The 26,988-nt window shown below is 42.6% G+C and overlaps 1 protein-coding gene across 8 annotated transcripts in view; it reads right to left on the bottom strand.

The window, feature by feature from the left end:
* Positions 1-324: 324 nt before the first annotated feature.
* Positions 325-26,988, bottom strand: part of ST7 (suppression of tumorigenicity 7) — a 232,255-nt gene continuing 205,591 nt past the window's right edge. For 4 of the 8 annotated variants that reach the window (XM_081800207.1, XM_081800209.1, XM_081800213.1 and 1 more), the window contains 4 exons: positions 21,202-21,352; positions 11,395-11,487; positions 8,580-8,719; positions 682-7,740 (listed from right to left, as the gene is read on the bottom strand). In XM_081800207.1, coding sequence (XP_081656333.1) covers positions 7,621-7,740; positions 8,580-8,719; positions 11,395-11,487; positions 21,202-21,352 — 504 coding nt within the window. In that variant the 3' untranslated portion in view covers positions 682-7,620. The other 4 variants (XM_081800208.1, XM_081800211.1, XM_081800210.1 and 1 more) reach the window with 3 other exon arrangements.

A 26,988-nucleotide genomic window follows, 5' to 3' on the forward strand; every position in this document is an offset into this window, starting at 1 on the left:
CTGGAACAACTTGTCACGGCATATACATTTTGTTTCATTCATGCCTCCTGTCCTTCTTTGTGGAAAGCTCTTTCTGTGCATTTGGCCTACAAGGACCAACAGTTTGGGGCTGAAAAATGTGGTACTTTTGGGCCAAAGACATTCTATTTTCCAAGCCAATGACTGTAGGGGTCCAAAGGGCCTGCTGAGATGAGTTTTGTCAGCAAAGAAAACCACTGTGGGGCATTCAGAAGATCTGGGTCCTTAATAAATTAAATGTAAACCCACAGATTTATTTGGGACACCAACACTTTTAAGGTTGGGAGACATAAGAAGACACACTGGTTGCTGCAATACACAAAAGTTTATTTTTGATTTTTTTTTCTTTTCTGAAGGCAAAATATAATAGAACTGAACATCAATGAATTTTGTACAACAAAAACAGCTTTTAATATGGAACAGACGGTCCATAAACAATTTAAAATCTCGGAATGGCTTCCCTTTTTCAGAGTCATGCTTTCTTGCAGTCCACGAGGAGTTGGCACGAAGAGATGGTGGCAGCCCACTGGGTGAGGGGAGTGGAAGGACAGGTGGGCTTCCCTAGATCCGCGTCAGCTGGTGCCACAGGCTGGATGGAAGGATGCTTTCCACTTTCTCCATGACAAAGTTTAAGGGGGCAAACAAAGTGCTGAGGAACTGCAAAGAAACAGAGAGGCACAGAGTCAGGAGAGATCTTTCAAGACTACAGAACGAACCTTTCCAACCTATAAGTCTTGGCATTATAAAAGTCTCAAAGGCTACAATTTTGTATTTATGTTATAGGAAACAGGTTGATGATCACACCTGCATTCCAGCCCCCGTTCCCCAGCTGTGATAGATAAGCGGGAGAAGGGGCTGCAGACTGCCCCCTTCATTCCTGACAGCAGGCCCACCACGGTTCCCAGGCCTTCAGATCCGTCTTCAGGATCTGCTGGCTGTGCATGCCGATGACTAGTGCCATCAAAAGGGACTGACAGTTGAGTGACAAGTAGGCAGAAGAGCTAAAAAATTGTGACACTTCAGACCACCTGCCTGCCTAGCTGGGTATAGAACTCACTTTAAGGGGAAAAGGCAATTTTAAAAAGTCAAGTTTGTTATATGGTTGTGAATTGCTTTGGGATTCTATTGTGTCCCAAACGCCTCTGTCGCCCATGCTCATGTCTGAACTACCTGCTTAGTGGAGTGCATCATGGGAGCCCAGGGGAGGACAGCAAACTGGCCAGTCTGTGGATAGCATGTCCTTGTTGAAGAAGGGCTGCTCTGAGGAGATCTTTGGGATCTCTTTCATTTGGTTTCTAAACTCCTTTCTGCTTCTCATGTAGAGAAAAATGCTCATTAACCGTGCCTTTTAAGAAAGCCAAGTACCTCGCCTGAGACTCATTTAACATCATCTCAAATTTGTTCTGATTATGTTCTCGTGAAGAATTAGCTTCATTCCACAAATCATCCAGCATCTGGCAGAAGAGGTCCCCTAACAGAGCTCCACATGAGAGAGAGATGTTTGGGTGGTTTCCTTGCTCTCTGTCAGTTCAGAACCAAGGTATTATCTTGCTAGGGTTCCATACCTGGTCCTTACACTATGGAGTCTTGTCCTAATCCCTTGTTCTCAACAAAACATTGTCTACACCACCAAGAATTTCCCAGAGGAGTATAGTGTAGTATGTAAATACATAGGGGTGAGGGGGGGCATGGTTCTGAGGTCAAAGTAATAGTATATTTAATGAAGTTAAGAGAGGTTCCTCCGTATGTTCTGTGGATTTCAGATCTTCAAGGGGTATGCTAAGCAAGTTTCAAAATTCACTTGACCTCAGAATCTTTCCTTCTTTGTTGTTTTTAAGTACCAGTAGAATACTGGGGTGCCTGGGTGGCTCAGTCGGTTGAGCATCTGCCTTCAGCTCAGGTCATGATCCTGGGGTTCTGGGATGGAGTCCTGCATGGGGCTCCCTGCTCAGTGAGGAACCTGCTTCTCCTTCTCCCTCTGCCCCTCCCCCTGCTCATCCGTGTGCGTGCTCTGTCAAACAAATAAACAAAAACCTTAAAAAAAAAAAAAGAACCAGTAGAATACTAATTGTAAGATCTGTGACACATTATAGCTGGACCAATAAGTGTGACATTAGTGTAAGGAAACTCAAGATAGTATAATATTTGGAATCCTTCCCCCTGTTGTGTCTTTTACATAAATTAAATATATTTACTCTGTAAGGCACCTAAGTGTTGGATAAGATATAAAGGAGTCTAGGACAAAACTCCCATTGTCAGGAAGCTCAAAGCCCAGGGTCAAGGGGAAGGGATAGGTGGCCACTAAGGCCTCCACACAGCGAAGTAATGATACCAGATAGACCATCATAGAATGGAAGATAAAAGCCCAAAGAAAGCACCAGGAGGACTCAGAAAAGGGAGAGAATCCATTCTGTTGAAAGGAGCAAGAAAAACTTAAAATGAGGCAAGTGAAATAGACCACAATGGATGGTTGGGATATCAAAACATACAGATGGGGTAAGGATGGGAAGGAAAGAAATATGAGGAGGTGAGCCCTCCAGGCTCAATAAACAGCTGGAACAGAAATGGGAAAGTAACTGGTATGATCAGAAGGCAGTAAGTAATTCAGCTTAGCTGGAAGAGTTAATAGTTCAAAAGTGACCAGAAGAACTCTGGGGAGGGCCCTGAATGCCAAGTTGGGTTTGGAGTTAAGAAATAGGCAGGCATGGGGCGCCTGGGTGGCTCAGTCGTTAAGCGTCTGTCTTCAGCTCAGGTCATAATCCCAGGGTCCTGGGGTCGAGTCCCACATCAGGCTCCCTGCTCGGCAGGAAGCCCTCTTCTCCCTCTCCCACTCCCCCTGCTTGTGTTCCTGCTCTCGCTATCAATCTGTCAAATAAATAAATAAAATCTTTAAAAAAAAAAAAAAGAAATAGGCAGCCATGTTAGTACTTGAGCAAATGTGGATGGCTCTTTCGCCAAGTGGGTGTTAGATATGTGTCAATTTCTGGTAACCTGAAATTGTCCTTTGTTGTGTGCACAGAACCACATGGGATGCTCACCCTATCGCCCAGAAATGAATAATTACTGCCCAAGCTGCTTATTGAGAAAGTTTGTAAACCTAGTTATGAGAAGATTGCTTGTTTATTAAAATCCTAGTTATGAGATTTTGTTTGTTTGTAATCAGAGACTACCAAGGCTCCATAAAACACAGCATTTGCCTAGTTCTATAAAGAGAAGGTAGGTGCTATAGTAGTCTGGATAAATCAGAGATTCTGACAGGGGTTGCAGATTGGGCTCACTGAACAAGGCGATATTGCTGGTGGAGTTATTATATCCTAAAGACTTGACCTAAAACAGATTCAGAACCATCGCAGCTGTGATGGAGTGGGTAAGGAACTACCGAATTAGCCTGAGCCCCTGCAGTTAGATGAAAGGCATCGCTCCAAGTCTGTATTCTGTGCAATTTCATTCACTACATGTGGGGACATCAGGGAGCCTCAACTTGGGAAGCAGAATGAATGGAGAGGTCGTTACAAAGTTGGTTCAAAATAAGGCCTGTTTGTTTGCTTTGTTTTGGGCACTGACCTGACTTGCATAAAAAGAACAAAAGTGAGGCCTCTGAAAATCAAGAGGGGAATCTCTAGCCCTGTTTGATGTCTGCAGTTGCCCCTCTTCCCATACTGCCCAACAAGTCACAGCGGGCCCTGCCTCCTTGGACTTCACGTGCACTTCTCAACAAGGTTCCACAAAGGAAGTAAGTCCTAACACCTCTAATAAATGCGACAATGCACTGTTCTCCCTCACATCTAGAGTGTTTTGTCCTTGGGAGAATCGAGAAAAGAATCCCCAGAAACTTTTCCTAAAGATCCTAATTCTCTTGCAGCACCCGAGTTGAGATATGCACCTTTTATTAGTAAGCTACCTTCCTCCTTAGCACCCCTCCCTGCATCCTCTTCCTCATCCCTCACCCACAGGGAAGAAGCAGACAATGCAATGAGGCATCTGAAGCCCATAAGCCCTCTCATTTAGCAACCAGATAAAGGTTAGTGGCTTTCATCAGAAGGTATTAAAAAAAAAAATGTTTGGTGGAATGTGCCTTGCTTAGGATGTTCATTTATACTTCTTTGCATGTTTGAAAATCAGTCAATACTTTTGGGCCAGAGACTCAACCAATGCACAGAGAAACAGCAGTTTCACTCACAGACCTGGGAAATTTATTGCCTGAAAAGTGAAGTCTGAATGAGCAAGACCAGGCAGCCCGGGAACAGCTCATCTATCTCAATGTCCACAACTTCTGTCCAGAGGGCAGAGATACACGGTCCAAGACGCACCGTGATTCAATCAGTGCCTTAGGGTGAGAAAAGGCAACTGGACTAATAAAAAAGAGAGAGTGACACTTCAATCGCCTGGTCCTCCTTTTCCTGAAACACCATTATTTAGGAGAAGGTCATGGCTCCCAACATGCTTCGTTAACATTCAAAATGCCTCTGCTTATCTGAATAAGTTCCAGGTGCCCTATTGCAATCAGACAATTGACATTTCACTATAATCAATATCAGACTTCAAAGAGGTCAAGGCCTATAAGTGAAGACGAGAGTCAGAAGTCAGGGGGCTCAGTCTCCGTGAAGGAGAGAGATCAGAGGAGGAAAGACAGAGCCCTTCAAAGCTGACGGGGTCAGAATGCTGACCTTCCCACATTCTGCGAGGGGCTGGGTTTGAAACGATAACTTCTTTATATGAGCAACCTTATCTTGGTAGCCAAACATTCGAGGAAGAGTTAGTCTTAAGTCATGGAGGTAGATTAGATTAGTGGGGGGGAGAAGCCAGTTGAAGCTGCTCATTTTACTATTCTCCAGTGGCTCACGCTTAGCTGTGGGCTTCCTTACTGGCTGCGTATCAACATATAAACAGACTGGAGAGTTCCCAAGCTGCATGCAGCCTGGGGGGTGGCAGTGCAATCTCTCTGCATCTCCTACGAGTCATTATCCCAGGGACATTATCTCCACGAGGCCTGAGAAAGTCATTTTCACAAGCTGCAAATGGCTGTGGGCAGCCTATGGGGTGGCGGTGATAACCTGCAGGGGGCTTCTCGAAAGGCCTGCGGCAGTGACGGGTGAAAACTTGGGGAAGACTCTGGGGAGAGGGTGGGCAGGAGAGGGATGGGGCCTGTCTCCTTCAGGCCATCCATCTTCCTTCCCCACGAAGGCTCTCTAGACATTTTGAAAACTGCTAAACCTTCAGGAAGGGCAAGATGAATGTGATCTTCCAGACAGAGGTTTAAAAGCAAATTTATCTAAACTATATTTGGAAATTATGAGTAGCTGACCAAACAACCACACCCTGGCAGAGTAGAAGCAATGAGGGCCGTAAGGCAAATTGATTATTTTATTCAATCAGCTGATCTAGACTCAAAACCAAAGCTTTGGAAACATGACATGATCCCTAATGGACACATCGCTCTGAAATTCTGGAGGCAGTGGAGCCTTTCCTAGAGAAGACCCAATCGGGCAATTCGTCCTTCCATTCAGTGTGGTGGTCGCAGCCCTGGCACACCTGAATCGCCTGAAAACTCGGATGCCCAGGCTGTACCCCAGGCTGCGGAAGTCAGCATCCCCCAAGGGGGAAGGGGGGCAGCCACCAGTCACTCGGAGGCCCCCTGAGGGCATTCCAAGGTGCAGCCGGGGGGAAACCTCTGATGCCTAGAAAGTGTTCACCTCAACGGCTCCGGCAGTGCGCCCCATTCCGGCAAGTGGCCGCTCAAACGCTCGGCTTGCTCCAGACCAGGTCCTTAGCAGCACATACAGCCCTCAACCCCTATCCTCAGAACCTGCTGGAATCCTTGTTAAAAACACAGATTTCTGGGTGCTAACACTCAAGATTCTGAATTTCTGGTGGTGGGGCCAAATGAATTTTATGTAAAGGTCTGTTCTGATCCGAAACTCCCACCAAGTGTTAATTGCTTGTTTAATGAAGAATAATGGAAAAATGACATACTTGGACAAAAATGCTTTAAAAACTGTTTAAGAGAGGAACATTTAAAGGAGGAAGAATAATTGTCTAATGTTGTAAATATATTCCTGTTTTAAATTTTACTAAGTTAAACTCTAATCTATTCAGAATTTTGGCAACTATTTTTACTCAGAGGTTGGCTTGGGGGTATAATAATGAATAGTAGAGGTCCATAAACTAGAGAGCATCCTGGGTTTAAAAATCACGGTATGTACAGAAGACTTAAGGAAATTTGAGATGTTCTACCAATAGTCAGAGGTTAGAGGTGGCCATGAATATATTAGTTGTCATAAGAATTTACAAAAAGGAGGAGACTTGTTGAGTATAGTTTTGGAGGGCAGAACAGGAACAACAGGTGCATATTAGAGGGAGGCAGATTTTATTGTGTAAAGAAGACATCTGAGCCAGGAGACCAGTTAAGACTCTTGCAGAGGAGTCCAAGCAAGAAGTAGAGTGGACAATGAAATGGGCTTTGATGTTAAGTAGGTGAGTTCCCCATCATTGAGAGTATTCAAGAAGAGTCTAGATGACCTCCATCACATTACTGCTGAAGGCAATTTGTTTAAGGTCCTTTTCAACTCTAAGAGTCCATGACTATAATTACAAAAGAGGAGGAGAAATGCTAAACTGTACCTGATTTTTACATTGATTCTTTCTGCAGAAACCACTACCATTTATTTATTTAATAATCATTTATTGAAAACCTACTATGTGCAAGGTGCTGTGCAAAGCTTTGGGGATACAGAGGAAGACACAGTCCTGCTCTCAAGGAGCTCACATTCTAAAAGGGGGACAGACAAGTTTTCAACAATTATAATATAGTACAATAAATGTGATAATGTTGGTATTCATGGAATACTGTGGAATCACAGAAGAGAGACCTCTAACTCAGCTTAGGAGAAACTCAGAAAGAAAGCTGAGTATAAAAGAAGGAAGAGCAGTTAGTAGAGTGGACAAGCTGGGGTGGTGACGGGGAAGGGCATTCCATGCACAGCAAACAGCACGTGCAAAGGCACTGGGGTGTACAAGAGCCTATGCATCTGGGAGTGGTGAGTAATTCACTATGGCCTAAGAGCAGTGTCTGTGCAAGAGTTGGGAGAGATGAGGCTGCAGAGGCAAGCAAGACCAGATCATGAAGGGCCTTGCATACCATGCTAAGGAGCTGAGACTTTATCCTGAAGTCTGTGGGAAACCTCTGGAGAAATTCAAGCAGGGAAGTGACATGCTCAGACTTGCAATTTGGAAAGATCATTCTTGTGTCAGTATGAGAGAAAGCCTGGCAGGGGATGAACCTGGAAGCCAGGAGACCAGTTAAGACTCTTGCAGAGGAGTCCAAGCAAGAAAAAACAAGACCTAAATGAAGAGAAGGAGGCCATGGGGAGTGAAGGAGGGGAAGAAGAGGTGAATTACATTTACTGAACGCCCAGTGGTTTAGGAGGTTAGACCCGACATGCTGTGGAGGCCGAGACAGGTAGGATGTGGGGAGTGAGAGAGAGGAGCTCGGGAGGGCTGCTGCATTTCTGGCTTGAGTAACCGGGCGGATGGCAGTGCCATGGGCGGAGGTCAGGAATACAGGAGGAGTGGTTTTGGTGGTGGGAAAGGAGGGTGATGAGTTCAGTTTTGGAAATGTTGAGATTGAGGTGCCGGTGGGATTTCCAGTTCATCTTCAACACGCATGAAAATACTCTGGCAATTCCAGTCCCTGAGCTCTGCCGAGCAGAAAATGTCAATCATCTGGAAAGGGATTAAATCAACCCAGCCAAGTTAGAAATCATCCTTTCTGACTCCACTCGCCTTGAAATCAGAATGGAGTTCCAGGGAAACAACTGACACTCTTTTCCTTATTCCTTCTGTTTGAAACTCATCTGTGGCAAATGGCAAAATCAGTAAGCCCACCCTCCCTGCACATGCCGTTGAAAACGCTTGGTTTTCAACCAGGAAACAGCGGTTCTTGCTTGTCAATTGTTAATGCAGACGGCTTTTCTTATTAAAGCTTCATTCCTCAACCCTCCTGAAAGGCTCTCACTGGATTTCCATATTCTAAATGTCATGTCCGTATACTTAACACAAGTTCTTAATCTACTTGTTCACTACAAGCCCTCCACAACCTCTCAGCTCATTCCCCAAACAAGCCAGAAGTTTGAAGCCATGAAAATATTTTTTATTTAAATCTCTGAAAATGTAAATCTTGTCTTTATTAAAGGAAAGACCCACAATATCTAAAGATTAGAAATAATGTCGTTCAACTTACAGAAAATGGGGCAATTTCCCACACATTTTTCATTTGCTAGGATTCCCTTAATTATTTATTTAATACTTTCAGACTTCATACCTGTTTGAAATCTGGGATTTTTTGTGTGTGAAATGAGGCAAGGCATGCATTAACAAACTACCTACACTTTCTCACTGGCCTTCAACTTTTGGATTCCACCGATGAAGACGGAAATTAAACAGTGAGCAAATGATCAATACAGGCACATCCTTTCCTACACGACACTCCTTCGTTTCTCTCCCGCTGCTTCCCTTGGCTTCCCTGGCCCCTGGCCTCAGGCTCCCTCTTGGCAGATACTCACAGCTTTTGCGAAGACCCCCATAAGTTCTGGGAACTGATGTGTCAGGAGGGCCAGCATGGCTGTGAAGGAACACAATCCAGCAGTAAAGAGAATGAAGAAGGGAAGCTCCTTCTTTGGGTAAACTGAGACTTCATGGAACGCTGTGGAGAAGATCCAGAGGGAAATAGGAGTGTCAGAGTGAAATGCGTTCTTGGGGCATTTCTGTCTGTGGGACGGTCTCTCGCAGAGCTGTGACTGAAGCCTCTAGGGAACACAAAGGGCAGGGCACCTGAATGAACCAGCGCCACCCTCTGAACCGGCCTCTGGCTTTCCTATCTGCTTCTCCCGAGGCCACGGTCGAGCTTTCGTGCTCCATGGGGGAAGCACGATAGGGCTGATCTGAGGATGTCGCACATCTGTGGGGGAACAGTAACACCATCTCTGCCTAATATATAGTCCTGCTTTCTCAAAAGGAAACACAAATAAAACAAAACCTTATTCACATTATAAAATACATGTTCACAGTGCAAAACCCAGAAAATCCAGAATTAAATATACTGGGGGGAAGAAATCTTTTCTCTAGATTTTGACCTTCCTGTAATTTTTTAATCATTATAATGAGGTGATATTGGTTTATCTTGTATTTTTTCCTGGCCCACTTCAAGTATGTCGGTGGAGGGAGCCACCCTGATAGACATCCAGCAAGGACCTCACATGCTGGCCAATTCAACCTGCAAAGGTTGGAGATCAAGGCTACGGGGGTCATCTGGCACCACTGTAGGAGACTCTTGATGATAAACATACTTCCAACAATCTCACAATCACCAGAAAAATAAATAACTGGTGCTCTTCAGAACACCTTTCATAACTTTAAAGTTTCAACTGCTGGGCTTAGGGAAACCAAAAAGCAGGTGGCGCCAACACCAAGAGAGCGGACTCCCCGCTTGCTGCTTGCTGGCTGGCTGTGAGCCCCCCCACCCCCCGGGCGGTGGGGTGCTTACCAGGGGAGCTGCGGCTGGCCCGTGGAGGAGAGACTGTGAAACTGCCTCTCGAACCAAAAGGTTCCAAGTGGAAATCCAGATCTAAAGGCCTTTCCTCGACTGTTTAGCTCCCATTATTTACAGCCCTAACCAATAATTGGCTGGGCCTGAGATTGAGGGCAGAGGGGCAGGGAGGGACAAAGCAGAGACAAGCCCGCACACGTGAATCCAGGCAGCTACCTGCTGGGATTCGAAGGAAGGGTGGAGGCACACTCTGGCCCTAATGTCCGACGAGGGGACTCTGAATGTGCAAAATGTGGGGAGCATTCCAAACAGTCGGCGCTCTTGGTATCCACGCCATCCTCGCTGTCAACGCCCAACCCCCGAAAGATTGTGAGGGGAGATCAGATTTTGAACCACTGCATTCAATTAAATAAATGAGAGTCATAATTTTCAACTTCGGGTTCATAAAGATTATTCCTATAAAGTTTCTTTTAAGAGCTGTAATCTTATTCTAAAAGTGAATCTATTCCCATGGAAACTTAATTGGACTCAATTAAAACATTTTAAAACTGTGCTTTTCAGAAAACTGCCTTTCTTACCAGAAACAAATTTTAACAAGGATCTCCTTGAAGCGGGAGTCCAAAGGTAAAGCGTGGGATCATAACAGGAATTTCTGAAATCAAATCTTAACGCAGTGTGAGGCACCAGACCCTTTTTCACAATAAAACTCGGGCAAGGAGCAACAACACATCACTGAGCTCTCCCAGACCCCTAAGTAACAAATAGGACATGGCCTCTGGCTAGCGAGGAAACAAGGGAGCGACCTCCTGCTGCTTCAATCTGAGACAGCAATTCGTGCTGCACCCAGATCCCATCACGCTGGAGACAGGACAGGCTCAATAATGTTGGCACTGGACGATTTACTATGCACCCAGGGCTCCAGACTTACCCTATCCCTTGGAGCTACGAGACAGGATTTAACTGGGGCCGGTCAAAGAGAGGAGGTGGCAGGAGAGAGGACAAGGAAGAGAGACTAGCCAAAATTTGGAGCTTATTATCTGAGAGAGAAAAGTATGCCCTAAGTCAGGGCCACATGAAGAGCCTGGACATGATCCCTGCATACAGTATGATTTGACAATAGCTATTTAGCAGGACTTGTCAAAACAATGTTGTATTACAGCAAACCGAATCATACTTCGCACGCGCGGCATGGGCTATCAGACTGCTAGCTCGTCAGGTTCTCAAGGGCAGGGCTCCCCCTCTTTCTGCCGCATACAGTGCTGAGGCTGCACGTGTGCTCTGCTCATGCCACACCAGCTCATGACGTGCGACCACGAGAGGCTCCCGGGAAACCCCTCCGGCCGCCGCTGAGAGCACGCCCACCCGGCCCCACACCTCTGCCTCTGGCAATGACGCCCCTGTCCTGGCGCTGCCCTCCCATCCTTGACTCATCTGCAGACCCTCTGGCGTCAGCACTTCCGCTTCACACTCCAGTCTGTGCGGAGTGCATCCGAGCAGCTGGGCAACTCAGGCAGAACCACGCACAGGGGACCAGCCCTCGAACATCCACCCCAAACTAGTGGTCTCTGCGCTCAGGCCAACCAGCGCACGGTGCCTCTTCATCTAAATTTCAGGGCTTGGAGGTCTTTCCCTGTGAGGAATCTGCAGAGCCTTGGAGGAGCAGGATGCCAGACCCACTCACATAACTCACTTTAATGCACATGCTAGCAAATAAGAACAGGGTTTGGGAGAAGAGTAATAAAAGACAAGGAACATTACAAACATTTATCATTCCCACCTCTTCCCATCCCCACGTTCAGGCACAAAGAGAGGAATACAGAAGTGAGACTTACACGGAAGCAGCTCTCGATCTGCTGTTTCTGTACAGATTGGGTAAGGATAAAACAGATGCCCCTTTTCCAAGGGATAAGGGATCATCCGAAAAGCTGAAAATGAGAGACAGTATGTTAGAGGTTCAATATTTGTCTCATAACTTCTCAGTTTCAAAAACAGGCTTGAGAGCATTTTTATAATGGTAAACAGTTCTGCAAGGAACTCCCAGAAAGGATGCAAGAGTTACCCAAACTCTGAGTTATGTGCAGATAAACTGTCGGAGATGCGTTATGATGTATGACTCACACGTTAATCTCACACTATATATTCTGGGCAAACCTCACAAAACTGGGTGGGGATGGGGTGCAGAGGAGGAGGGAAGCCATCAGTTCAATGCCCAGGATTTCCTCATCTATAAAGTATTATTAAAATGTCATGAGCAGAGGGGCGCCTGGGTGGCTCAGTCGTTAAGCGTCTGCCTTCGGCTCAGGTCATGATCCCAGGATCCTGGGATCGAGCCCCGCATCGGGCTCCCTGCTCTGCGGGAAGCCTGCTTCTCCCTCTCCCACTCCCCCTGCTTGTGTTCCCTCTCTCGCTGTGTCTCTCTCTGTCAAATAAATAAATAAAATCTTTAAAAAAAAAGAAAAAAAAATGTCATGAGCAGAAATTCAATATAGCCCAACTGATGGTAAGAACACAAACCTGGATTGAAATGCTTCCCCAAGAAGCAAATGTGGACTGACTTGTTGAAGCCTGTTACAGATGTACAAATATGAAAGGCATTCTGCCATGTCTATTTAAAAAAATATGTCTAGGTGGATGAGAATTCCAACCAAGATGGACAAAAACAAAAATCTAAAAATGCAGGACTCGGGAGGTATTTCTAAACTTTATATGAAACTTTCCAACCTTCAATATCATGTGGGGGGAAAAAATGGATCTGGAGAGATTGATTATCTGTGTTTTGATGATGTCAGGCCACCTAAATTCTGCTTTTGTGGCTTCAGATAACATTAGGCCTCACACTGAATTATGGTTTTCCAATCAATCCATCCCTCTCCATTATCACGTGTTACTCCCCCTGTTACGATGTCATGAGCATGTTAGTCTCACTGTTGCTATGAACGCAGTGCTCACGAAGTAATTTTTCTTCAACAGATGTCCTGTAACTACAGCCCGCTGTGGATAGAAAATATAAAAACTGCACCCTACACTGGCAACATCAGGTAACGATCCTTGCCTTCGTGTGTGTCAAAGAGGGGTTGTGGGGGGGGGCGCACACAACAATCTCTTTAGTCTTAAATGCTGTATTTCAAGGAATCAGAGCTACATCCTCAGCTGGGTAATTACCTACGCCTTCTCAAAATGCCATCAATGCACATATTTATCTTTTGCATACTTATTTCAAACAGGAATCAGAAACAAAGAATGTTCTCCCTCACAAGACATGACAAGGTTCCATTGTAACCAGCATCAGTGCACATATGGTATTTATTCTGGTGTCTGAATATTATTTAAAAGTAAAAACATTATGTATGTGATTCCAGCATTTGGAATGCAGTCCGTCCACAGCACAGTGGTCTCACTCTGACGTTAGAGCACATTGCCATGGAGAATATAAATCACTATCAACGTGGGATTAGAGCAGAGCCAGTTTGCTGGCAGTTTGCTGAGGTAAAAATGTTATCAATTTTCCTCTTGTAACAGAAACCTCTTAAACAGAGATTAAAACATTAAAAACACCCCAGACTTTAACTCTTCTTAAAATGAAAGGCTCACCCTAGTTCAATCAGACTTTTCTTTCATGCAAACAAAGATGACTTTTGCCCGCTGCAACAAGAGCAAGGGGTGCTCTCGGCACAGGTTGTTAATGCACATAGATCACGGAAGGAACCAGTTTCTCTCGATAGGTTTGCAAGACAAGGAAAAAAAATTACATAACAAAAAAAACCCCCAAACCCTTTTTAGTGTCTTTATAGGATACACTAAAATCTCTTCTGGGAAGCAGTGTGTTTAAATTTAAACTGGAATATGGCAGGATTTTAATACCATTTCCCATAAATGAAGGCTGCTATGAAAGCATCCCAGAAATGTGGAAAAACCTACGTGGAAGTTTTGTTTTGTTTTGTTTTTAACCCAGATTCCCTATGTGCAACAGGGCTGCTGTAATTAAGAATCTGTTCAGGTTCACATGATCGAAATAAACCCTCAGTTTTCAAAGTGGCTATAAATTTGAATGCTAAATTTTATTCAGAATTGAAGTCAGTTTGCACTTCGGGGAGCAATTTTTTAAATGAAATATAGGAGAGTAAGATCTTAAGAGTGTTCAACCATAGAAATCTAATGGTCGGTTGGTGTCTTTTCACTCAGATGCCAAATCTTTTTTGCAGCAGTATTTGGCATGCATACAGAATTCCGTGCATCAAGTTAGTCTTTTTCTTCTAATCAGTTCTGGTCTTTCTGGAGAGGGTGGAGACAGTGATTATATACAACTTAAACACACACACACACACACAGAGTCTTCCTGCACTGTCCTCCCCCGGCCCCCCATGGCAACCTCCATGACTGTAAAAAGATGCTTACGGTGCTCTTAAAATCTCTTTCTCATGTCAGCTGTCATTTACATTGAGTTCATAAAATAAGATTAAGCTTTTTGGCTTCACTAAACAAAAGCAAATGCAATTTCTGTTTGCAATTCTATCCTTTACCCACCCTGCTGTGCAGGGTCCAGCAGAGGGGGAGATAAGCGGTGGAGGGCTGGAGGGAACAGGAAGAACACTGCCGAAACCTTGCCAGCTTCACCTCCCACCTCCTGATCCCTCTCACTGAAAAGACATGTAGCTGCTCCACAAGAACCTCACAGCTTTAGCTGAATGTCCAGAAATTTTGCAAGCTCAAGTAGTAACACATGGGTTTCATGGTGCAAATGAGAAGGGGAAAAAGGGCATCTGTTTTATGAATTTCATCTATTTCATGAATGACTACAGACCTCCTAAAAATCTTTGTCTGGAAAAACATACATTTCAGAAGAATTAAAAATATACATGCACTTGGTTAAAAACAAAACAAAAAAGCTGGGCCGCTCCGAGTGAATGCAAGGGACACGAACGGCGTTTCTGCATTTTCCTCTGTGTGCCGTCACCTCCCTTACCTTGACTTCTGCTGTGCCGCTGAGGAAGGGGCAAAATGAAACCGGGAGTCAGTTATGACCACAGAGGACCCCCACAGTGAAGTCTGAGGCACTGCACTGCCATCTCCTTTCCCTGACCAGACACGTTTTCTAGGCTCCACACCTGTCAGTGCCGGGCTCACCAGAGACCCTAAACTAACACTGGAGAAAAAAATCAAGAGAATCAAAGAAGAGACAGAAGGATGGATACAGGAACAAACTAATTCCCTATTTTCCCAGTGATTTCTAATGACCTCTCAGCCTACCCACTATATAGACAAGGATAGAAGATAATATTTGATATTTTGTCTATGTTGCCTTTTCTTTTCTTTTTTTTTTAAATTTATTTATTTGACAGAGAGAGAGAGAAGCGAGAGAGGGAATACAAGCAGGGGGAGTGGGAGAGGGAGAAGCAGGCTTCCCGCTGAGCAGAGAGCCTGATGCGGGGCTCGAACCCAGGACCCTGGGATCATGACCTGAGCCGAAGGCAGCCGCTTAACAACTGAGCCACCCAGGCGCCCCTATGTTGCCTTTTCAAAGAGGATCTCAGAGAACTTTATATAGATAGATTACTTGTAATAGCAAGAATTGCATTTGAATCCCAGCTCCACCTCATCAAAATGCGAGTGCCTTCCTCATGCACCAGGCATAGCCACACATTGTCCCTGCACTGACGGAGCTCACGGCCTACTGCAGGAGACGGATGATCCAATAATCATGAAAATCTGTGTGGAAGATTTCCCTGCCACAGCACCTCTGTGCTGTGTGTATCTAATGGAGGAGCAGTGGAGGTGACAGCTAACAATGAGCCGAACTTGACCAAGCTAAAAACTATATGCCTGGATGGGTCATTAGTCTGTGTCCCATCTCTTTGTCTGTAAAAATGAGAATACTACAGACCCTGAGAAGCTTAAAGGAACTAAGTGTGGCAGATGTTAAGGTGTTAAACACGGGGCCTGATGGCTCAATAAAAGTTAGTTTTCTCCTTATATTCCCTTTCTACTAAACCCACAGTTCCTACTTTCTTGATCAGGTCCTACTCTTGCTTATAAGTAAAAATGCTGCTTGTTTATAAACAACCAGAAGTGCAAACGATAGAACAGAAAATTATCATCAAAACAAATTTTACATTTCCACCTTTGACTGTAAAGTAGGTAACTGGCCATAAGTGCTATTTGTCCTTCGTGAGGCATTTGAGCACCATAATAAAAAATTCTAAAGTCAAAAGCCCGGGGTGCTGATCCATACTCTTGCACTATCTAGTTCTGTGGTCTTGGGATAATCACTTTCCCTTGGTTCAATGATCTACCATTCCAATTCTGAAGAGAAATTCTGGAGTATTATAGCAGATTCACCAACTTGTTGTCGACCCTCAACGCTCTAACACTCTGTTCCTACTTCCGTGATAGCATTGATTGTATGCACACTACACATCATATAGATGTGTGTGCTAATATACATATATGTGCGTATATATGAACAGATGTGTGCGTGTATATGCACACACATTTTAATGTTTATCTCAAAGCATTTCAGAGTACTATTCATCCTTTTATCTCCAACATAATGCTTGGTACAAAGGAGGGACTCGATATGTGTTCACCGAATAAAGGAATACATGAATTAATGCACAATCAGGAAGAGACAACTTTTAAAAACTCAAGTGGATCCAAATTATGGTCAGTCACCACGTCGGAATAATGAAAGGGACAAGCTGGTCCTACTGGGCAGTAGGTGGGGAGGCACTACACGATACCTGGAGCCTGGCTTTTAGTGTAAGTTAGCTATGACCAGGAACTTTAGCAGACCATTGCTTTCTCCCAAATTATAAAATTTAGCATTAGATCTATGGGGTGAGGGATGGGGGAATCTCTCTTTAGCAGTCCAAAAGGTGCCAGTCCTTCAGAGGAAAGGTCTGGTTAGTGGAAATGCCCCAAGGACCACATCTTACAGCAAGGAACATTTGCCATCGGGTTCAAAGAGAATAAATTAGAATCAGAATTTCATCCTATGCTTCAACAATGGGCCATTTTCTCCTCTCAAAGGAAATACTCTGCCTTCGTCCCCCTAAAACACACCATCTTCAACTCTTATACATTATTTAGTGAATTCTTTGGGGAAAAAAAATCTCCAAAAAGAAAATAAAGAGTCTTACTTGGTCAAGAGGAAAAAAATGGAAACAAAGAAAGGCTAAGTGATTTACCCCATGGCATACTTGTCTTCTGATATATAGAACTAGAAAATTAAATCTTAAAGTTCACAGCTGCGGTCAGCAGACTACCCTGCTTTATAAAATAAATACAGCCAAAATGAGCCTTGAAAAGATCGAGGTAGGAGGGAGATGAGGCCACATCAGTATTTAATATAGGTATAACAGAAGATGTGCCATTTAAAATAGAGCCCCATAAGGCGCAACACTGTTGTAAATAGACCCAGTACAAATGAGATTGCTCATTTATATAGGTTTTGTATATTCAACTCATACTTGCAGTAATGTGTGTGTGTGTGTGTGTGAGGATAACCAGAACCTACAGTGTTTAAAATAAGTGTAATTCAGATAAGATGGCAGCTGTATAATGAACTAAGAAATGTATTTTTTAATCTTGTAATTAAAACTTTTCCCCTTTCTTGATTATCTTGACTTTGAGGAACATATTGTGCAATTTCAGGGGCTGGGACAGTGATGAATCAAACATTTTAGAAACCTTTGAAATGCTGATGTATTTGTGGTTGAGGACTAAGTTTTGTTTTTTTTTTTTTAACCACCATATGTTTCAAACCCAAACAATCTCTGCCATGCATCAGCTGGACTTTGGGGTTTTATCAAAAATGTGAGTTATTTCAGCCTGATTGGTGGGAACCTCACTTAATTCCACAAGATGACTAATGCTCCAACATAATAAACTCATTAAAAAGCAAAGAAAAATATATCTCTATCGCCACTCCTAAACCAACACTTTTGACAGAAGAATGTTTTTTAATCTCCGAAAGATCAATTAACTAAAAGAATACTCATTTTTAACATGGGAACTGGTGAAATTAGGTACTGTTACTTTCCTCCCTGAATTTCCTTTCTAATGAAAAGGGGAAGTTGGAAGGGAGTTGGGGAATGGCCTTAAATTTCAGAACGAACAAAAAAAGATATAAAGGACAAAACCTAAACTATGAGGCTGGCAATGTCAAAAGGCGCCACCACGTGGTGCACTGGAGGAAGTGCAGCCTCTTGCGCTCAGGCACAGGATGTCCAGGGGACCTCTGAAGGGAGAAGGAGCCCTTCACCCGCTGTAGCTGTCTCAACGCAAGGGCCCTGAAGCCCGACAATCTGGGGTGGGGCAATGGCATTCAGTATCATCTGTGATTCACAGTTTTCAAAAACTGGGTAAGTTAGGTCAATACCACTATAAATAGCAACTCAGAATTGTAATCCAAGTCTTCCTATTTAAGATGCCTCCATTTAATTTAACCTAGAATGGACACAGATCTAGAAGTGATGTCAAAAGATTGCACGTGATTGTTTGAAGTTAAAGTGGTCATTCTTTCTTCTAAACTGCATGAGAGATTTATAGCTTTGCTTTTAAAAATGACCAAAACTTTGTACTGAAACATCATTTTTATAAATATATGTATATACAGATATACACACACATATTTGTGCTTGTAGAAAAATATGTACGTGGGGCGCATGGGTGGCTCAGTCATTAAGCGTCTGCCTTCGGCTCAGGTCATGATCCCAGGGTCCTGGGATTGAGCCCCACATCGGGCTCCCTGCTCTGCGGGAAGCCTGCTTCTCCCCCTCTCACTCCCCCTGCTTGTATTCCCTCTCTTGCCGTCTCTCTCTCTGTCAAATAAATAAATAAAAACCTTAAAAAAAAAAAAAAAAGAAAAGAAAAAATTTGTATGTTTGTTGAGAAAATTTGAAAAATACAAACATGAAGGAAAAAAAGAAAATCTCTTAAAATCCACTTAAAGGTATATTTATTTCCAGTCTCTTTCCTTTGCTTATATGTAGAATTATTTGATTTTTTATAAAATCGGGCTCATTCTATATTTAAAATGTTTAAGTCAATATTTACCATCAAAAATATAATTTCATATAGAAAGATTAACTTTCTAAACACTAGAAGAGGAATAAATACACCTGAGCCTATAAGTAGTAGTGTAAACTGAAGGCTTCCAAGCAAATGTTTCAGAGAGAAGCGATCTTCTTATGCTTAATCTATTCAGGAAAGGTCTAAATAGTCGGTATTATAGAAAAGAAGACTGAAGAGAAAGTGAACTTGAGTTTACATCCTGGCTCTACCAACAGTGTCTGCAAAACTTGCAACAAGCCGCTGGTCTCAATGACTCCTCCTCTCCTAAACAACGGAGGCGGCCACCTCTCAACTGTCTAAATCAGAATGTTGTCAGGAAGAGTATATGAAATGACGGACATGCAAACCCTCAGTAAATTACCCACTTATACACACACTCTCCAAGGTACTTAGTGCCTACGAAGCACTCTCACTATTCTTGTCTAGAATTGAGGTATAGCTTTCTTTCCAAAAACTGAATAGTAGTATAACTTCCTTGGAGTGGTTTCTATTTATCTGTAAGGTTCAAATGCAGAATTTCCCTTTCCTTGAGGTCCCTGACTGTCTTGCTATACTGGTTTATGCCTAAAAATTCACCTCCTCTCTTCATTCTGCCCATCTAATCTGAGGTAATTAATTATATTCCCCCAACATTACCACCCTGGTAGATTTTGGAGCTCACTAAGTCACTTCATATTTGTTCAAATCCCATTGTTCTTCCCAGTTGATCCAGGGCATTCCCCCCGCCCCCATTGGTATCTGATTATATGGGTAACTAATTTCCAAATAAAATTTCTAGTTATTCCTCATGGGATTTTTTTTATGGTTATGCCATTCCTAACACTGTGTCTTTGTAACTTTTAGCCTATTTTGATCCTTTCTATATTACTGTAACTTTCTTATCAATCAGATCCAACTGGTAAGCTTCTTTTGTTAGGTTTCCAAAATGCTAATCTATAAATATGTCTTTATTTGGTAAGCCAATCTATCCATGTCATTTTTTTCCACAACTAACCCTAGGTGAGGCCTCTCATGTTCAATCTTGCTGGGCTTTTTCGATCTCTTTTTCATGTTTAAATAAAAATTCCTTTTGTCTTTTTTGGGTAGAACACCTTAAATGCAACAATAAACCAAGCCAACAGGGACTTTACACGTGCCCACACATGCCGAGTACAATGTGCTGTCTCAAAACAAGACCAGGGCACCTGGAGTAGTTTATTATACAGAATGGAGTGGGGGTGGAAGCATCAACCAAGTCAACACCCCTCAAGTTATAAATAGTAAATTATTTAAGTAAACTCACTAGAAATTCTCTAAAGCAATATTTTCAAAACTCAACAAAAAACTTGCAAGCAACTTGAGTCCCATCTCTGTCAACTTACTTTTACCCCATTCCATTTGGCTGCCCCCACCCGCCTTCCTGCATCCATTTGGATTCCTGCTGGGTTTGGGAAGGGCAGGAAAAGGGAAGAGCAGAAGATTATCAAAATGAAAATGGAAGCAGCAAAGATAAACAGAGTGAAAGGGATTAAAAAGACATTCCTTTGTGAAGCTGATCAGAGTAGGAGTGAACTAAGAAAAAATTATCAGAAGACTAATACTTGTTTTGTTTCCCTATGAGAGGGGGAAAAAAAACACCCCACACTACATGTTGTACTTGTTTTGCTTAACTAATAACAGTGTGTCAACACCCATTTTGTCCAATAATCTGTAGTTTTGGGCCTTTTCCCTCAATTTACATTCTTCCAAACAGCCCCACCACTTTGCACAGTGTCCTTACTTATGACACTGTCCTAGTTCTTCATGGCTTGGTTCAAATCTCCTATGACCCATAAAGTCACCCATGACTGCTCCACCCCACTGACCTCTCCCTTTGGAAAAATCACTGAGCAGCTGCTGCATGCTGGTTACTCCTTCCAACTAGACAAGATGCTTCTCCAGGACAGGGAGCATGTCTCACCCGCAACTGAAGTCTGCTCTCCTTACACAGAAGGATAGTACCTGGCACATGCTCAGACTGATTATCCCCACATCCATCAAACAGGCATTATCCATCAATATACAAATGCTACACCTGCCACCCAACACTAGGGTCCTGTGGTCACTGCTCTTGTTCTGAAGTATAACTGCTGCTCATTTGTTTGGCCAACCTAGCTCCAGTGGAGGATAACTGTGCCTCTTCAGCCAGTCCTCCCAGAAAGGCCATCTAGAAGTAGTCATCGGAGCCTAGCACGAGGCCAAGCCCTACGCCAAAGATTCCCATGAAGCTGAGGGGGTGCCCAGGTCCCCAAGGAAGGTTTTCCAGTTATAGAGTGCTCCTCTGCCAGAACAGTCCAGATTCATCCCGTCCACTGCATAAACTTGCTTTTTGGAGGTATAGGGATGGCATCACAGTATCATCCACCACCACTGGGGAACTGAAGAGTCTCAGTAATTAACCATCATCTCTCATGATGGAACATTTCAGGGAAGAAGAGCTATAGATATGCAAATCATCATTATTCATCATGAACACTCAGGATAAAAACAGTTTTAGCATCTTTCTGTGCTCTTAAAAAAAAACGTTTCAAAGAAAGAAAATTACTTACTGCCTTCCCATGTACAATGCAAAAGATTCAAAGCCCCTTCCACCCTCTTCCAGTGTGCCAGATGAAAGAACGCATACGCTATTGCTTCACTGTCCCCTCGCTTCAGGATATGTTCTGGGGGGAGGATTAAGCTTTTCATTTCTAGGAGGTACTGAAATAAAAAAAGGCAGGAGACAGATGCATTAAAACATAGTAATTTGGAATTCAATATTGAGAATAGAGAGGTTGGTTTCCCTAAAGCCACCACTCATAAGCATTTCATCAAACCTGCAACCTTGTTAGTACATTTGAAGGCAATTACTAAAATATCCAGCAACCCAAAGCTTGCTAATAGATAGTTAGCCTTCTACTACTTTCCTACAGTGGAGATCAGAGGCTTTCAGGGTAAGATACTCTAATCAGCGAAACATATATAGACTCAAACAGCAAAATGGAAAATTTAGAAGACACAATAAAGTTGGTATAATTTTGTAACCAGAAACAAAAATACATAAAATGGGCACAGGAAGGTTAAGAAGTCATAAGACTAAACCCACTATACTAGAGAGACTTGAGACTGACTAGTGCTGCCCATTATTTTTTTCTATACAGATTTACCAAGGAGAAGGACCTGGTCCTGTGAAAAGAGCCACCCCTTGCTGTTCAGATGCTGGAGGAAGGAGATGTGGCAGCCTGAGCATAGGAAGACCCCAGGGAGGGGAGCAGTACAGACCCCAAACTATACTGTTCTTTTAGATCCTTTCCCAAAGACTGAAGGGTCCTCAGCTTATGCCTCTTCATTCCTATCTTCTATGAAGGAGATGGGAGCACAGGGCCAGAATGGATTCTTTGGTGTTTACTACCGAATAGAAAGGGAAGCAAATTTAGGGTGGTATTTTATATTTGCAAACATTAACTTCTTTTTGCTGGCTGGCTTCTCCCTGGGCTTCACTCCTCACCCACACATACATACACACCATCACCACCAACCACCATCACAACAACCCATGCATCTCCTTTAAAATGGAGATTAGCGGATGATGGAGGGATGTGTTTAATTAAAATGGGACAAACACAGCAGAAGGAAGTCTCGGAGAAGAGATGTTCAACAGTTTTAATGTCAGAAACAATTGCCTGAAGATTTATCTATGAGAGGGTGAAGAATGGAAGAATCCTGCTACACAGAATGGAGATCATGGTACACCTCTCCGTGTTCTGTTATCTCATGTGGCTTTATGTGCTTTGCACACTGCGTGCAGGTGCCTTTAAGTTTCCTCTCCTGTTGGCATATCTGCTATCGGGATGCACTTGCTTAGCAGGAACCAGGAGGACACACTCTGGCCTCTTGGTTCAGCAAATGAAACTTTCCTCACTCTGGGTCTGGTATCTGAAAAAAATCTCTAAGCCTCAGGCCTCAAAAAAGTGAGAGAGCCTATCGAGAGTGCAGCAGAGAAGAGTGATATAGCCATCACACTTGGCGGTGAGGGGGTGGGGAGCGTGGGAATAGAGGGCCCTCTGTCGACAGAAAGACCTCCATTGGAAGGCCTCTTCCTAGATCATTCCATTAAGGTGGTGATCACTCTAATGGGAACTCCTCAAGGATGAGTTCCAAAAGGACTTTTTGGTCAGATCCCTTTTTGAATTCTACAAGTCACTGCCTTCCTCCTTCATCTTGTTTTAAAACAGCGCAGAACAAAAACCTTTTGGGAAAAATTACAATTTTGAGTTACCTAGTAATCCAACCGGCACTACATTTATAATGAATAGCAACCATAATATAAATATAAGGGTGAATTTTACGTTCAGAGATATTTGACTATCCTCTCATGATCTTGTTACCTTAATCGAAGCGATTATACTCTATGTTGCCACCGCCCATGATGATCTTAAAAGACTCCAAGGCAATGAGTCATAGGAAAGACATATAACCTGTTAAGTGCTATAAATTGTATTAATTGTTTCAGAGTAAGAGAAGAAAGATCATTCAGTTACTCTTAATAATCATCAGGAGAACAAAGGACAGGGAAATTTTCTTGCCTAGTAAAAGCCCTAGAGTAAGACTTCATTTTTGAGTTTCCAATAATTATTTATAGCTACCCTGCCTACCAAATAGTCAATTTTTAAAGAAAGAACATGCTGTATGAACTCTGAAACAACTAAATATGAAAACCATTAGTGCATGTGTCCCAGGTATACAGAAATCCCTTCAAGTCCCTGAGAATAAGATGGTGGCTGAAAGAAAAGTATAAACTACCATTCCTTTTATTTCTATGATTAGAAAAGTCTTTCAAAGTCATTTCATTAAGCATCTATAAGAGAACTCTTCTCTTGGCCTAAGGAACCTTCAGGAACAGGGGCCTCTGAGAAGAAGTGGGTAGGCCCACATTTGTGGGTAGACTTGAAACAGAGGGGGCAGGGCAGAGAAAACTTGTGTGTATGGGGTGTAGAAAATTACCTATATAATTTTATAATTAGAATAGATATAATAGATCTGCATTATCCAATATGGTAACCTCTACCACATGTGACTATCTGAATTTAAATCAATTAAAATCAAATAAAATTAAAAATTCAGTTTCTCAGTTCCATTAGCCATATTTCAAGTCCTCAAGTGAGGCATGTAGTTAATGACTACTATACTGGACAACGCAGAGACATTTCTGTTAGCACAGAAAGTTCTATGGGAAAGCACTGCTGTAGACAATGGAAGTTTCCAATCTTCAAGTAACTAAAATAATTTTTAACATGAAAAAATTTTATAGACACCTATGGTAGGAATTATTATTATAGTATTGACTGAAAATACATAATATGGCAAAAAGCTACAATAAATGTAATAAAACAGGAATTCATTTAAAAGCATCACTGGCCATCAGAGCATCTAAATATACTTGGAAAATAGTACACATGTGTGTGAGACAGATGGTTTACTCAGCTTGCAGCCTCAATGTGCTGCATATGGCCTCAAGGACATCATCGTCCATAGCCCTAAAATCAGGCCGTGAGGTAATGCTTTGTTTTTCCTCTAAGCAGCCTCTGATCTTTGTGTATGTGTACTTTTCATACATTGCCTTGTATTAGTTATTTGTGCATCTTTTCCCTCAGCTGAATCATAAGATCCTCAAGAACATGAATCTCGCTTCCTAAGAAGTCTCTCAAAATGAGCATCCTTGCTCTAATCAGCCTCATGATGCTAACCAGAGCAACTCACCAAGGACACTCAGTTACCTTCTCATTGAATTTGCTTGATGGCAGAAATAGGTTATGCCTATAAAGGAGATTTATACTCCGGTATAGTTCCAAACAAAATGTTGGCTCTAACCAGATGACGAAGGCTAATAACAACAATCTGTTATGTTTTTGGCCAGGCTTAAAAATGGCTGGCAAGATCAGTTCTCAACATGTGCAATGTTTAAATTAGAAAGGCATGGAACAACATTTCACATCTTACTTGTCAAGAGAAAAATAAATGGAAGAGGGCAGATCCCTATCCACAAGTATGCAGAAATCAATTAGAATAACTGTAGCTTGCAAATCAGAGAACACTCTCTGCCAGTCTGTAATAATTATTTGGCTTCTATTAGCTAGGCCAGCATTCCGTGCTATCTTGCCTGCTACCCTGCCTCTAACTTCCTTCCAGATTCTCAAATCACATTGATCTTGAAGTACAGCTTCTAAAGGTTTCGGAAGCAACTTTCAAAATCTATTTGTCAGAATCTAGTTCCTTATGTCCATAGGAACATACAAAGTCAGAACATAGAAAGAGGAGCTGAGTAGTATGGACGTATTTAAGAGAGGCTGGCTCACCTGTCAGGAGGCTACCCCAGGTGACTGCTCAATGCTCTTCTACTAAGGTCTTAAAATTCTCTAACAATTTGAGGGAAAATAATCCCAAAGTTAACCTTCACATAGACATTAATGTCCAGGAATTAATTCATACCCCTTTTTTTGGATTTTTACAATACCAACAATAGAAGTCATATGAAATCATTAGGGAAAAAAATGGGAACAAACAAAATAAGCAAATACAGGTTAATTTTAGCACACTTAGCTAAATTTAGGTAAATTCAACACATTTAGGTAAATTTTAGCACATTTGGATGATGGCTATCAGGTTCCTCCCAAAAAATCAGGTAGTGGAAGAATATTAGCGTGAGAAAATGTTCATGATCTATTAGTAAATGAAGAAAAAGTAAGGGTACCATACAGATTATGATTTTGGTACCTAAAAAAAATAGATATGCGCATTAAAACACTGTAAAGTCACAGACTGAATGTTAATGGTGGTTAAATATTTGATTTTACGGGAGATTAATTTCTTTTGTGCTTTTTTGGTGCTTTCCAAGTTTTCTATAATAAGTCATTTTTATTTCTCTCTCTCTATATATATGTATATATGTGCATGTGTGTGTATGTGTACATGTAATACAAACATTTTCTAGACTTGCAACAAAAACATAAAAAAACAAGCCACACAAATGAAAAAAAAGATAACCAGAGACAGCAATTTTTATATGTTTACAGTGCTTTGGTACAACTGGGTATGAAAGAGGCTGAAAGCCCAGAATGGATACTTTAAAAATATCTATCAGTAAAGAGTTCAGAGAATAATATTAGTCCTATTTGGAAGACAAGCTATATATTTGGAGTCTCAATGTTGCCTACTCCCTGGACTCAGTAAGACACACGCTGGAATAGGACAAAAATACCACAAGTACCCACGGCTCTCTTGAGGCATGCTGGGATGGGACTGAAATACACAGTATCACGGTTCCCTGCCTCCCCTGCTCTCATACACCCTCGGCCATTTTGACCCACTGTTTGAATCCCAGCCCTACTGTTCCACTCTGAGACCCTGGATAAATTAATTTCCTTCAACCTCAGCCTGCTCATCTGTTAGAATAATAAAAATACACATCTTGCCAATTTTAACTGTTGAAGATTATGTAGGATAATATATGTAAAGCATTCACACAGTACCTAGCACATACGTGTTCATGAAATGGTAGCTATTTTTACTAACAAAAAAATGAAATGTTTATATTACTGTGGAGATAAGTTGTATTTTTTGTGTATGTATGTCCCACAAATAATTGAATCCGTTTTTAGGTAAAATACTTCAGCAATTTTACAGTAGTGGCAGATCGGCTGAAAAGAACTGGCTACTGGGGGGTCACTAACCAATCTGGAAACAAGCACAACGCAAAGCTGAACTGCCAAGTTACACCTGGTGATCTGTGGTACCACTCAGGGGGCCTCCGTACAAGATAACCGCTGCTTGCTGGCTCACTTCTCTATTCATCAGTTACTGTGCTTCATTCAAAAGCCACAGGAGTGTCCACAGTGCATCCCAAGCAAAGATTTAGGAGAGATCATGGTGCAGTATAATGACACACCCATGGCAGCACCCACAGTTTACCTTAAGGACACGCCAAGGGCATGGACATGAATTGGTCAGGTCCCTACCCTGATGATCCCTAATCTTTGTAGAAGCGCGCGTGTGTGTGAGAAGACAAAGAAACAATAAAATTCAACATGATGACTGCCTTAGTAAGAGGTATATACAGTTGACCCTTGAACAATGTGGAAATGAACTGTGTGGGTCCACTTATACGCAGATTTTTTAAAAGATTTATTTATTTATTTGAGAGAAGGAGAAGAATGCGAGCAGGAGGCGCAGACGGAGAGGGAGAATGAATATCAAGCAGACTCCGCGCTGAGTACAGAGCCCAACACAGGGCTCGATCCCACGACCCTGAGATCAGGACCTGATCTGAAACCAAGAGTCGGATGCTTAAATGACTGCAC

This window comes from Leptonychotes weddellii, chromosome 12 (genome assembly GCF_054177405.1).
Source record: "Leptonychotes weddellii isolate Sample4059 chromosome 12, ASM5417740v2, whole genome shotgun sequence".
Classification (NCBI taxonomy): domain Eukaryota; kingdom Metazoa; phylum Chordata; class Mammalia; order Carnivora; family Phocidae; genus Leptonychotes; species Leptonychotes weddellii.